The following is a 12,323-nucleotide window of genomic DNA, read 5'->3' as shown; positions in this document are numbered from 1 at the left end:
CTTGGGTACGATTAGGGAAGGTCATTTCGTGAGCACCCTCGCTCGCCCGATCAAAGATCGGCCTCTACTAACCATGATATCTAGTTCTGAAAACATTATGCGTTCTTATTCCGGTTATTAGCCTAGATTTACTATGTGATGCGCACAACATATAAGTATAGACTGGATCGCCTGAATTGGAACGAAACATCTCATGTTTGTTTTGAAAACGGTTTGCTACTCGCAAGTCGGTTAAAATATGGATTTACCACCCTCAGGTGGGCTTAGAAAACATGGTTTTGCCACTCTCAAGTGGGTTTAAAACTCCCATTTAATGAATTATTCCAATTCAGATAATCTAACTTTCACCCACAGGCATTCAAGTAGTTATATCACATAAGCAATTAGCCTCATGGTAAGCATGCTATCATGGCAGTCACTCACACACATGCAAGGATGCTAAAACATAAGTACTTACCGAGTACTCCAAGCCAAAATAGAAGCTAATTAGAAATCATGCATGATCCTAAATATACAGAAATGCTTAATGCAACACATGCAAAATGCAACTATAGTAGGCTCGGCTATTCTAACGATAGCATGTGAAATGCTACAGCTAACAAGTATTTAACTCAGAATTGAAATACAAATGCAGTTAGTATGATGCGCCGAGCCCGGTGCATGCAATACAGATGAATGATGCAAACATGCTATCATAAGTATGCTAATTAAAACATGCCCTAATCTAACTATCATAAGCTGGTAAATAAAAAGGAGAAAGACGTGGGGTTGGAAGACATACATCACAAGCATGCACACTTATTACAATTGTGCCCTCGCTCGGAGGGTCCAAATAAATAATATAGTCCGAAATGAATAACGAATTACAGCTAATTATTACAGATCCACTAACTAACTAACAAATTAGCTAAGTAAGCTATAAACTGGTATGCAAATGGACTGCCCCGGCTCTGTTTTGGATGACAATGAATGCATGCATGCTCAATGCGCTTTGTCAGTAAATTCCATCACGATGCTTTGTCCCGCCGTTGTTTGCAGCTAATTTCAGAAACTTACACCAAGCTCGAGGAGGCTGAAACTCCACCCGGGGAAGGCTGCCGACCAGCTCTTGGCTTGGTAAACACCTGCCGACCACCCCTCATGGTGAAAACCAAAAAAGGTGGTCGGCCTACCAGAAAACCTGGTCGGCCGACCACTTTCTGCCCCTGGACTCTGGTTTTTCTGCAACAAAGGAAAGAAAGAGAGAAAGCAATGTATTTTCAACATATGTGTGCGCGACCACTCCTCCCCGTTCTTGCACAAGCTCTAGAGAGTGTGGCCCTCAGTTCTCGAGCCACCAATCACGCATCTCGATGCTTGATGGCTGAGAGACTGAATTACACGTTTTAGTATGACATGAATGCAGGTATGAACATATGAAGCCAACAATTCTATCATAGATAATCAAGAACGTCGGGGACCGAGAATCGAGGCACGTTTCGTCACTTGGAGTATAAAACGCCCCTCGTTTTCTGTGCTTGGACTAAACCCTATTCCAAGCACCATGCAAATGGAATGGCATGCACAATGCGACTAACATGCAACCTAGCATACGCAATGCTCTGTACTAAAATGGCATACACAATGCGCATGATGTAACATGGCATACACAATGCTCTAAGATGCAACCTAGCATACGCAATGCTATGGATTGAAATGGCATACACAATGCACGATGGACTTACACCAATATGAGTGGACCTCAGCCACACTCACATCAGCGGCCATTAGATGAAAATGAGACGACCGAAATGGGTACACACATGCACGCATACCGAGGACCGAACCTAAGGCATCAAATGCCACTCTACCAAAGCATGGCAAGGGATGAAAGATGGCCTATGAACATGTAATTTCCAGCACTAAAATATGATGCTAAATGGTCCCGAAACATGGAAATATGGCACCCGATGCATGAAATAAGCCCCGAAACTTAAAACTAGGCACATGTATTGAACCACAAGTATACAAAGCAAGCATTATTTGATCATGAAGTTAAAAGACAGAGCCAAGGCAGTCCCAAAACATGCACATTTCTAGTTTAGAGCATGGCCAAAAGATGCAAATATGATGGACTAAAATAGCATGCAATATTGGCTAGCAAGCATGGTTTACATGGCATGTATATGAAACAAATGAGAACTCATCAAACTAGCCAAAAATAGTGAATAAAACATGCTAAAATATGCCTAAATAATCACTGAAATGCAGCCAATGCATGCAAAAATGAGGGGCTTCTTTGGAGGGCCTTGCAAGGGGTTGTTAAGCACATACGAGATAGACACTTAGCATGGTAAAACCAACTCTGGAAATCAAATATGACAGCCCTAAAACTCACCAAATTGACTCTGAAATGGGTCTAGGAAACATGCAAAGAAAGGCTCCTTTGAAAGGCCTTGGATGGGATTGCTCTACACATGCATTGTAGACATAAAATATGGCCAAAAGGGCTTTGGACAGCGCCAAGGCAAACCTTAAAACTCACAGAATGAGGCCTAAAACAAGACTTCAATGCATGCAAAATAGGGTCCCTTTGGAAGGTCCAAAAGACCACCAAACAAGACAAGGAGAGAGGGGGTCACCCCCCTCTAATTTTGGCCCTCAAAAATACATCTAAGCCACTGAAAATCCATTGAATTTCAGTGGCTAAGAGGCCAAACCATGGCCAATGCAAGTGCTCTAATGCATAGCCTTAATCATGAAGAGATGAAGCATGCATAAGGGGAAGATGACCCCAACAGAGATGGGACCTTAACCAAACTTGAAGAGGATGTCAAAACAAGATTTTTTCTAGTTTATAGAAAACCTAGAAAATGCTCACAAGTAAGGCTAAAATAGGATGCAAAAATAGCCTTAAAAGAGAAATTAAACAAACAAGGAAGTAAATGAATTCAAACAGTAAAGTTCCCTTAAACAAAGTTGAAGAGAGGCTCAAAATAAGTCACTTTACAGTTTATAGTAAATCTCGAAAGTGCTCACAAGTAGGACTAAGATATGATGCAAAATAGGCCTACAAAGAGGGGTAAAGCATGCAAGGGTGTAGGAGGCCTCAAACAGAAAAGTGCCCTTATACAGTCTTCAAGAGGAGCTCAAAATATGATACTTTTCAGTTTATGACAAAGTCCAAAAATGCTTTCAAGTATGGCAAAAATAAGGAGCAAAATGAAGACCAAAAGAGGGAAAGAGTATGTTACCCTTGTAGCCAAGAACTCCAGCAGCGAAAGGGGTCCAAACTCTGAGCTAAAACCAAATTTTGGAGCTCAAAATGTTCCTCAAAGAACCTTAGCCCAATGGTAGTTGAGTTTGATCAAGGGTGCTTAGGCAAAGGAGAGGTATATCTCCAAGTATAGCACTTGCTATGCACACCAAGGCAAGAGAAGGAGAGAGAGGCTGAGATTTGGCTCTAGAAGTTGTAGAGAGAGAGAGACTTCTTTTAGAGTGAGAAGCTCCCAAGCTTCTCCGAGAAGTTCCTCTTTGAAAAAATGGGAGATACATCATCATATATAGCAAAAAGGAGAGTTGGCTCGAAAATATCTGATTATAGGATAGCTGGAGGTTATGGAAGACAGCTGGAGGGAAAATATCTATCAATTTTGAGCTTTCTGGGCATAAGTGGTCGGTCGGCCACCTTTCATGGTCGGTCTGCTACTTTTCCTGGTCGGCCGACCACTTTTTCAGGAGAGGGTGGTCGGCCAGCCACCTTTTCTGGTCGACCTGCTACTTTTTTGGTTTTTTCAGGACAAAAAAAGGTCTTCCGGAAATAAAGGTGGCCGGCCAGTGATTGGGAAGTCCAAAAGTGGTCGGCCATGTGTCCATATTGAATCCCCAGAAGTTAGCTTTCCAATGGCGCAAACCTTGCATTAAAATTCCATCTGTGCAAAAAGTTATGCCTGTTTTGGTGAAACCGCGCAGATTCGGTCCAACCGGAGTGATACCCTACTTCAACCAACCATATCTCCTCCGTCCGGACTTGGATTTAGGAGATTCTTAAGTGAAAAATGAAGCCCCGGAAGTAAGATTTCCAATAGTGGTGGCCTCATAGCTAAAATCCAAGTATGCAAATGAATAGGCCTGATTCAGCGAGGGCTGCTCGACTCTCTCCTACCCGAATTCATGCCGAACTTCTCCCAAACTAGTTTCTTCCCTCTTCTCTTCTTTTCTTCAACTCCAAACCCCTAAGTAAGGTGTTTTGAAAGATTTTTCAAAGATTTCATCTCTCTTTTATTTATTTTCACTTTGTCCTTGCTCGGTTTACCGAAAAGCGCAACATTTAACGAAATGCGAGCGTTGGAACATCGTAGGAACTTTATTTTCAAAACGTTTTGAAAGAGAGGGTTTCAAGTCTAAGATCTTTTGATCAAGATTGTTTCGGTCCAAAAAAAAGGGTATGAAGTTGAGATTTGACTCTCTCATTGCCGAAGAAACTGAACCTTTGCCCTGCACACCTTTCTCCATCAAGTAAACCATCAGTCGCGTCCAAGTCTTAAGGGCAGTCAAAAATGGAGTGTCTACACAAGTCCGAAAGAAAACAAAGCCCAATATAAAGTCCACGAGCGGACCCATGAGAACTTGGCCCATTCAATTTGAACCCAAAAATTATCTTAGTACGCCCAATTTAAATTTTAAAATTTAAATTTCTATTATACCTAAAATGAATTTACTAATAAAGACATTACATATTAAATATTAAAATAAAATATTATTTTTTTCTCATGGTACACCCTAATCAATTATATGTCTTCTTATTCAAATCTCTTTATTTTCTTCTCCAAGTTTCAATTATTTTCTTTTCTTATTCTTTTTGAATCCAAAACTTCAATTCACTCTACCAAAACACAAAATTATTATCAACATCTTTATTTTTTATTATATTATTAGTTGTACTTAAAAACCGTGCAGCTTTTAATTAACATTTGATTATATACATGTATATCTCAGTATATATACATGGTCTTCATTTATCAAACTCAAGCTTCAAATTTCACATATTTCAACTTATATACATCAACCTAAATTTGTGTTTCTGTTTCTTATTTTACTAGATCATGAATTTTGTTTGTTCTAATCATGTGGATTAACAGTCCAATCACGCCATTAGTGTAAAATCGCAATATTTTGGTGTATTATTATGCAAACTAGGTTAAATATAATGAACTTCTATGTATATATATATATATATATCTGTATACACATCAAAATCAAGCTTTAATTTTGACTGATTACGTTGGTTATCTGAAAAAAAAAACAATGTGTATTAGATTAATAAACAAAACAAGTCACTAATCCTAAGCTGAAAAGGAAAGTTTTTCAAAATTAATTTGAATTTTTTAATTTATTTTATTTGGGTGTACTTCAAAAGGGTAATTTGGGAGAAGGGGGAAGTATACTGAGAATAAATTGTAATTTTAAATAATTTGATAGGGTATATTAAAAAATTGGGTACACTTAAATATTTTTTAGGTGTAAATAGAATTCTCCGAGAACTTTGAAGGAAAATCAAAACTTTAAGCAACTCATAAGGCCATCGCGGCCCAATATGTATTGTTTCACATAGGCTTTTGCAATATTGGGTGCATAAATTAATAGGAATTATTTGTTTTACTACGTGGGATGAGTCTATATATATTTGGAGATTTTTTTTTTTTTTTTTGGAAAAGATATGTATTTAGAGATAAGTAAAAACAAAATGTGCAGTACTATTGTCACAATGAAGAAGCATTATAGCTCAGTAAATTTTGTTTTATAAAATAATGTCATTTGCGGATTTATTAGGCATATATTTTCCAAAATTGATTTATCTACCAAACAACCCCTTCAATGGCCCCCTAAAGAGTTATTATGTGTCTAATCTAGTGACTATTTCTTTTCTATGTATGTCAATTTTTTTTGAATATCTTGTTATCTGCTTCTTCATCACTCAATTCAACTGTAACATCCTTAACTCAATTCAGTTCTCAATTTAGACAAAATAATTAACACCATGCTAGAAAAAAAATATATATATATATATATATGTATATACTCACTCAACAAAAAGTAGTATTGGCAACACATTTCCAACGATATTTTTTTCCGTGATTGGGTCATTTTCGTGACAAAATCTCAGTTTGCAACATTGTCTTTCCCAGACAATCTTTCTGCGACGAAATTAGGATATTTGACAATGAAAAATTTTGATATCGCGAACAGTGTTTTCTCTATTTTTGTGAGAAGTGTCTTAAGTTATAATATTACAAAGTTGAAACTATAACAAAAATAGAAGCAAAAGCAAAATCCAAACAACAGTAGATGTGCTACATCTTTCTGTCTAAATCTAAATCTAAAACCAAACACTAGTGATCTAATTTAATTAACCTATATTCAAAAGCTGTCTATCATTATAAGTGTGGTCCCAAACAGTGTGTACAATTTTGATGCTTGTGATCATTCAGTTTTGTGTTTATTTGATTATATGCCATCAAGAACTCTTCAGTGGAGAGATCCTCCAAATATCTCATAGTACGAAATTTAAACCAAGATTTATGCCCTTTCCTGTCCAACCCTATATGCACAATATATCATCCTGATTACAATTTTAACTATCGGCTGATACGTGCATGTATTTGAAATTTGCAGTTATAAACATGGTTTTAAATTGCTGGATTGGGTAATGTAGGTATCGATAGCAGAGTATCGGCATTATCGGTCGGTACGTATTAGGAATCAGGTATTGCGGCGGTGAAATTTTAAAACTCATTTCACAGGTTTTTCAGCTTTTTCTGCCTCGTACCGGTCCAAACCGGTGAGTATCGGCTCGTCGCGGCTTGTGTAATGGCTTGTATAATGGTTACAAACCGCTATGTACCGGGACTGAACCGATTCTCCTGCGATTTTTAATCTCAGCCTTATTCCTGCCTGTATTCATCGCGGTGCTCCATTTTTTCGATATGAACCAACCGGCACATAGCGTGCCGATTTTAAGAACTATGGTTATAAATCTGTAGTTACAAAGAGCAAGTGGATATATTTGAATTTCATTGATACAGAAGAAAAAAGAAGAGTAGTTTCGGAATTTAAAAAGGAAAAAAAAAAAGAGCATTTGTATTATGTTGGATTAATTTGTCTTTCAACCTTCATGTTTGCTTATCGAATGTTAGCTAATTCATAATCAATAAGGATGTTTCACAACTGAAACGACCGGTTTGGCAGGTATTAAAGAACTTCTTTGTGGCTAATCTTTCGAAAAATTCACAACTGTGACAGCTGATACGAATCGCTCCATACTCCAACTAATGCCCCTTTTTTTTTATATATCGAAAACTAAGAAAATTCATTGATGAGAACAGAGATACAACATCCAATACATCCCAGAAACATTAAAAAATGATGTTTTTCTCCCAACTGTGACTGAATACTGATACGAATTGCTATGATTCCTATCTGATAATCTAGGGACCATGATTTTTATCGAGGGGGCCACTACAACGACAACTATACGTGCATTATTTTTCGCGGTTATGGTGTCAATTAATCAGGTACGCTTCCGAGCACAACCATTCATTGCCAGCCCAGAATTGAGCATCCAAGATCTGTACAAATTGGTGCAAATTTTTTTTAAATGTTTTTTTTAGGAGTATTCGTGGTTCGGTTGTAGCTGAAGAACCTCTAATTCACTATCTATCCACCGGATGTGCGAATTGAAAAAAATCAATCCGCATTCGTCCGTCGAATTGACAGATGTGGATTAAGCGGATTGACAGATGGATGCGAATTGATTTAGCGGTTTAAACTTTTATAAATTTTAAACATAATATAACAACTTGTCAATATTTTTTTTGGCTAATAATCTAGTTCAACATAACCAAAAGATTATCAAGTAAATTGTGAAATACCAATAATAAATACATATAAAAAAAATCATGCATTATCAAAACTATTTCATTACTTTTTTTTATTCAAAAACTATTTAATTTGATTTTTTTTTAAATGACAAAATTAAGCCTTATATTTTTTACACACAAATATCAAATACCAACCCTAGCTATTTGATAAAAGGATTTCTAAATTAAAAACAAATTGAAAAGACAAACATAATATATAAACAAATTGAAAACACAAAGTCTTACAAATTATTATGAGTGTTCGCAGTTTGGCAGTTCAATTGCGGTCAAAAGAATCTCAAACCCGTCATCCATCCAAAACTAGACAAATTGAAAAAAATCAATCCGTAATTGTCCAAAATGAGACGGATCAATTTGATTCGATCAGTTTGGACAGATCGAAATATCCGCATGAAAATACAAAGTCTTACAAATTATTAGGATTCGCAGTTTGGCGGTTCAATTGTGGTCAAAAGAATCTCAAATCCGTCATCCGTCCAAAACTAGACAGATTAAAAAAAATCAATCCGTAACTGTCCAAAATGAGACGAATCAATTTGATTCGATCAGTTTAGACAGATCAAAATATCCGCCGCTCACTCTAATTTTTTTAGGGTTTGGAATGAAGGTTATAGTAGTAGCTAGGGGGACCATTTCTGTCCTTAATTTTGATACAAAGGGCAAAAATAATAGGAAAAAACAAAAAAAGCTTTGATTGAAAACTGAGATGCATATATCACCATCAAATTATGGAAATAGTACATTCATACTATCAACAAATAAAAGGTAGAAGAGGAGATGTCGCATGTGAGATCAATTTTCTTGTTTTATTTTATGTGAATTAATTTTTGTTGATAATCAATTTTATTTTTATTTTTGTGTTTTATGTGTTCCTAAATGGCTATTTTTTTAGCCTGGATTTTATTTTTTATTTTTAAATTTCAAATTTCTACTTCATTAATTGTGTAAATTTTGTCACAGTTGCTCAAGTTTTCCAGTAGTCACTATTAATCATATTTGGTATAACTTATGCAGTTGCCTAGAGTTTTATTTTTTATTATTTATTATAGATTATTATTTTGAAAATATGTGTTAGAGTCTTTGATAAAATTTCCGCTTATAATTTACAAGACAAAAGTAGTTTAAATAAGTTTATATATATATATATATATATAAATAAGGGCGAATTAAATTAATAGTCCCTATAGTTTGGGTTTTGTATCACTTTAATCCCTGCCTTTTCAATTGCGATATATTTGACCCTGAATTTTAAATCTTGTTCCAAATAAAGATAATTGAAGATACCATTGCTAACTTTCAAAGGCAAAATTGTCAATTTTATAAAATATAAACTGCTTTGACAAAAATAAATGCCAAAAAAAAATTAAAAAACTTATTAAATTTATTTCTACCCACCAAAAATAAAATTATGTAAAATTGATAAATCTTTTAGACATTTATTTATTTATCAAATTAATTTTTATTATGTATTTGGATGATGACCACGTAATGGGTGATTGTTAAGATTTTAATGTGTAGTCGATATATTTAACATATGAAATATTTTTAGTTTTGGGTTTTTTAATTTAATGGATTGGTTTAATAATAATATCAAAATTGTCGCTATATTTGACTTTTGGAAAAATATAAAATAATTTAATGAAAATAAAAACAACTACCGATTACATGATCATTATCCGGACACATTTTTTTTTGAGAAATGCTAGAGAGCTCTAAATCTAAAGCTTTAATTTGAGCTCTAGTGATGTGTCAAAGCAAAAAAAAAAACAAAACAAAACAAGGCACAAACATCACATCAGGGTGGGTCACACCTTCCCATTAGAGCTATTAGAGCTCTTATATTAGAATTCTAAAGCATTTTTGTTTTTTTTTTTAATCAGCAAAAAATGAAAGCTTTATTGATAAAAAAAGGCACAATACATGCAAAATATACATTAACAAAGCAGGGAAGTGCAAAAAGTATCATAACTAACCTTAACAATCCCAATTAAGTTGGCACTGCAGAAGAAGCACAATCATACGCTAGAACTTAGGCTAGTTGGATTCTCAACTTTTGGAATTAAAGTTATGAAAGAGCTATTTAAACCTCTAACCAAATTAGCATTGATGTGAAAATCCCTCATAAAGTGCAAGACATCCTCCTTAACTATACTCCAACATTTCTGAAAGAAACCCAAATTAAAACCATCTGGTCTAGGAGCTTTGTTACTCCCACAAGATTTGATAGCACTTCTGATTTCCACCTCTGTGAACTCTGCCTCTAAGAAGCCGAATTCATTAACATCCCCAATTGACTTAAAAGGGCCATTAAGGGAAGGTCTTATCTTCCAAGATTCAGCAAAATGATTACTGAAATGGTGCAACACCTCAGATCTAACACTTTTAAGATCTTCAATATTAATGTCATTCACCAGAATTGAGCATAAGGCCTTCCTATTGCGCCTACTACTTGCCATGGAATGGAAAAAGGAGGTGTTTCTATCCCTCAATGTTGCCCAATTGAGTCTAGATTTTTGAAACCACAACCTCTCCACCATTTGAGTCATCTTCCAAGCATCACCTTGCAAAACTCTTATCATAGCCAGTTCATGTGTAGATAATGCTCTATCTTCAGCAACTAGGTCAAGGGCATGAGCTTCATCTTCTGTAGCTTTTAATTTGTTCTCCACGTTTCCAAACACCTTCAATTTTCCACTTCTTCAGTGCAGATTTCAATGATTTGAATTTGACTAAACATTTAAAACCTGCCCAACCCAAAACTTGTAATTCAACCCAAGTTTTGTCCACAAATGGCAAGAACTGAGGATGCATAAACCAGGCATTAAGATACCTAAATGGTTTAGGGCCCCAATCTCTCTCATCTTCCATTAGGAGGATGGGACAATGGTCAGAGATCAATCTTGGTAATCTCCATAGCTTGAGATTGAAAGACTATAACCATTCTGGGTTTAGAAAAAATCTATCTAACCTGCACCATCTTTCACTCTCAAATGCGTTACACCATGTGAACTTCCTTCCACACATTGATAAATTAGACACCTCTAACTGCTCAATCATTTCATTGAACTCCCTCATCCCTTTATCCCTCTTAGAACATCTTTTTCTTTCAGAAATGCACCTAATTTCATTAAAATCACCCCTCAAACACCATGGAGATAAGAATTGTGATTTGAGCCTTACTAAAATATCCCACACCTCTTTTCTTTTGTTAGAATTGTTTGGCCCATAAACATTCACCACTACACAATTAAAGTTTAAAAAAAAAAAAGTACTTGCTAGTAGGAGATAATTGCGATTGCAACAACATTGACTGAGTTAAAAGACCTCAGGATTCTAAATGCAGAGTAACCCCCCAGCTGCACCCTCTGAATCAACTGACATGAAATCCACTTTCTCACCAGCCTAAATAAAGTTCACAATCTCTGCATTAATTTCTTTCTTTTTAGTCTCTTGCAATAATACCAAGTCAATTTTCCTGTCCTTGAGAACCTTCTCGATCTTCTTTCTTTTTTCAGGCCTTCCTAACCCTCTTATATTCCAAGATAATAGCTTCATTATTAAAAAGTAGCATCCCTAGACCTCCTGGAATAGTCATTCAGCCGACTACTCCCTTCCGATTTTTTTGCACCATTTCCATGTCCTTTGTTTCCAATTCAACGAGTTTACTTGCAACCTCTTACTCTTGATCTTCAAATTTCAACCCAAGAGCTTTCCCCATTTATAAAGTTACTTCAGCCTCATTGAATATCAACCTACCTCACTCGGATTCACTTGCCACAGAGAGTGAAATTGCAGAAGCAGCAAATCTAAAAACTACTCATTTCTTGAGATTAATAGATGGCCCTAAAATGTTATGACCAAGCTCAAGACCACCTTTCTTGTTCCAAACTTTTCTTCTTACACCTTTAATTTCCTTTCTCGTGTAAGTCTTCATTTTCTGAGCTACTGATCAGGAACTTTCCCCAAACTTGCCAAGAAAGACTCCACTGCCTCCTCCTATTTAGACCTGCTCATGATCCAAAGCCCCACTAACAGCTTGATTATTATAAGTCTTTATAATAATTAGATTACCTAGGCTACTAGGGCCACCTAATTTCTAGGCCAAACTAACAGAATTCCCCTCACCTTGGGCCTTACTCAGCACCACCTCTAGATTTAATCCTGGCCCATGCCCTTCAGATCCATTCACACTTCTAATGAATCCTGGCATGAATAATTCACCATCCACATACGTTTTCCACCACTCATACCATGAATAGAGCCCACCGTTTTCTTTGCAACACTGACATCTCGTGCGCCACCAACATTAGACTCCTCCATTATGTTATTTTATTCTTCCACCATGGAAATACTCTACTGACTATTCATGTTCTGCCAACTATTATCCAAAAGCTTTCTGACCCC

At 36.0% G+C, this 12,323-nt stretch overlaps 1 protein-coding gene across 1 annotated transcript; it reads right to left on the bottom strand.

The window, feature by feature from the left end:
- Positions 1–9,934: 9,934 nt before the first annotated feature.
- Positions 9,935–10,994, bottom strand: LOC145822603 (uncharacterized). Its single transcript, XM_082920053.1, has 2 exons — positions 10,888–10,994; positions 9,935–10,616 (listed from the first exon to the last, which is right to left on the bottom strand). The coding sequence occupies exons 1-2, from the start codon at positions 10,992–10,994 to the stop codon at positions 9,935–9,937; spliced, it is 789 nt and encodes a 262-aa protein (XP_082776179.1).
- Positions 10,995–12,323: the final 1,329 nt, after the last annotated feature.

This window comes from Camellia sinensis, chromosome 1 (genome assembly GCF_055761805.1).
Source record: "Camellia sinensis isolate YWXY chromosome 1, ASM5576180v1, whole genome shotgun sequence".
Classification (NCBI taxonomy): domain Eukaryota; kingdom Viridiplantae; phylum Streptophyta; class Magnoliopsida; order Ericales; family Theaceae; genus Camellia; species Camellia sinensis.
This window is presented reverse-complemented; position numbering and strand designations above follow the sequence as displayed.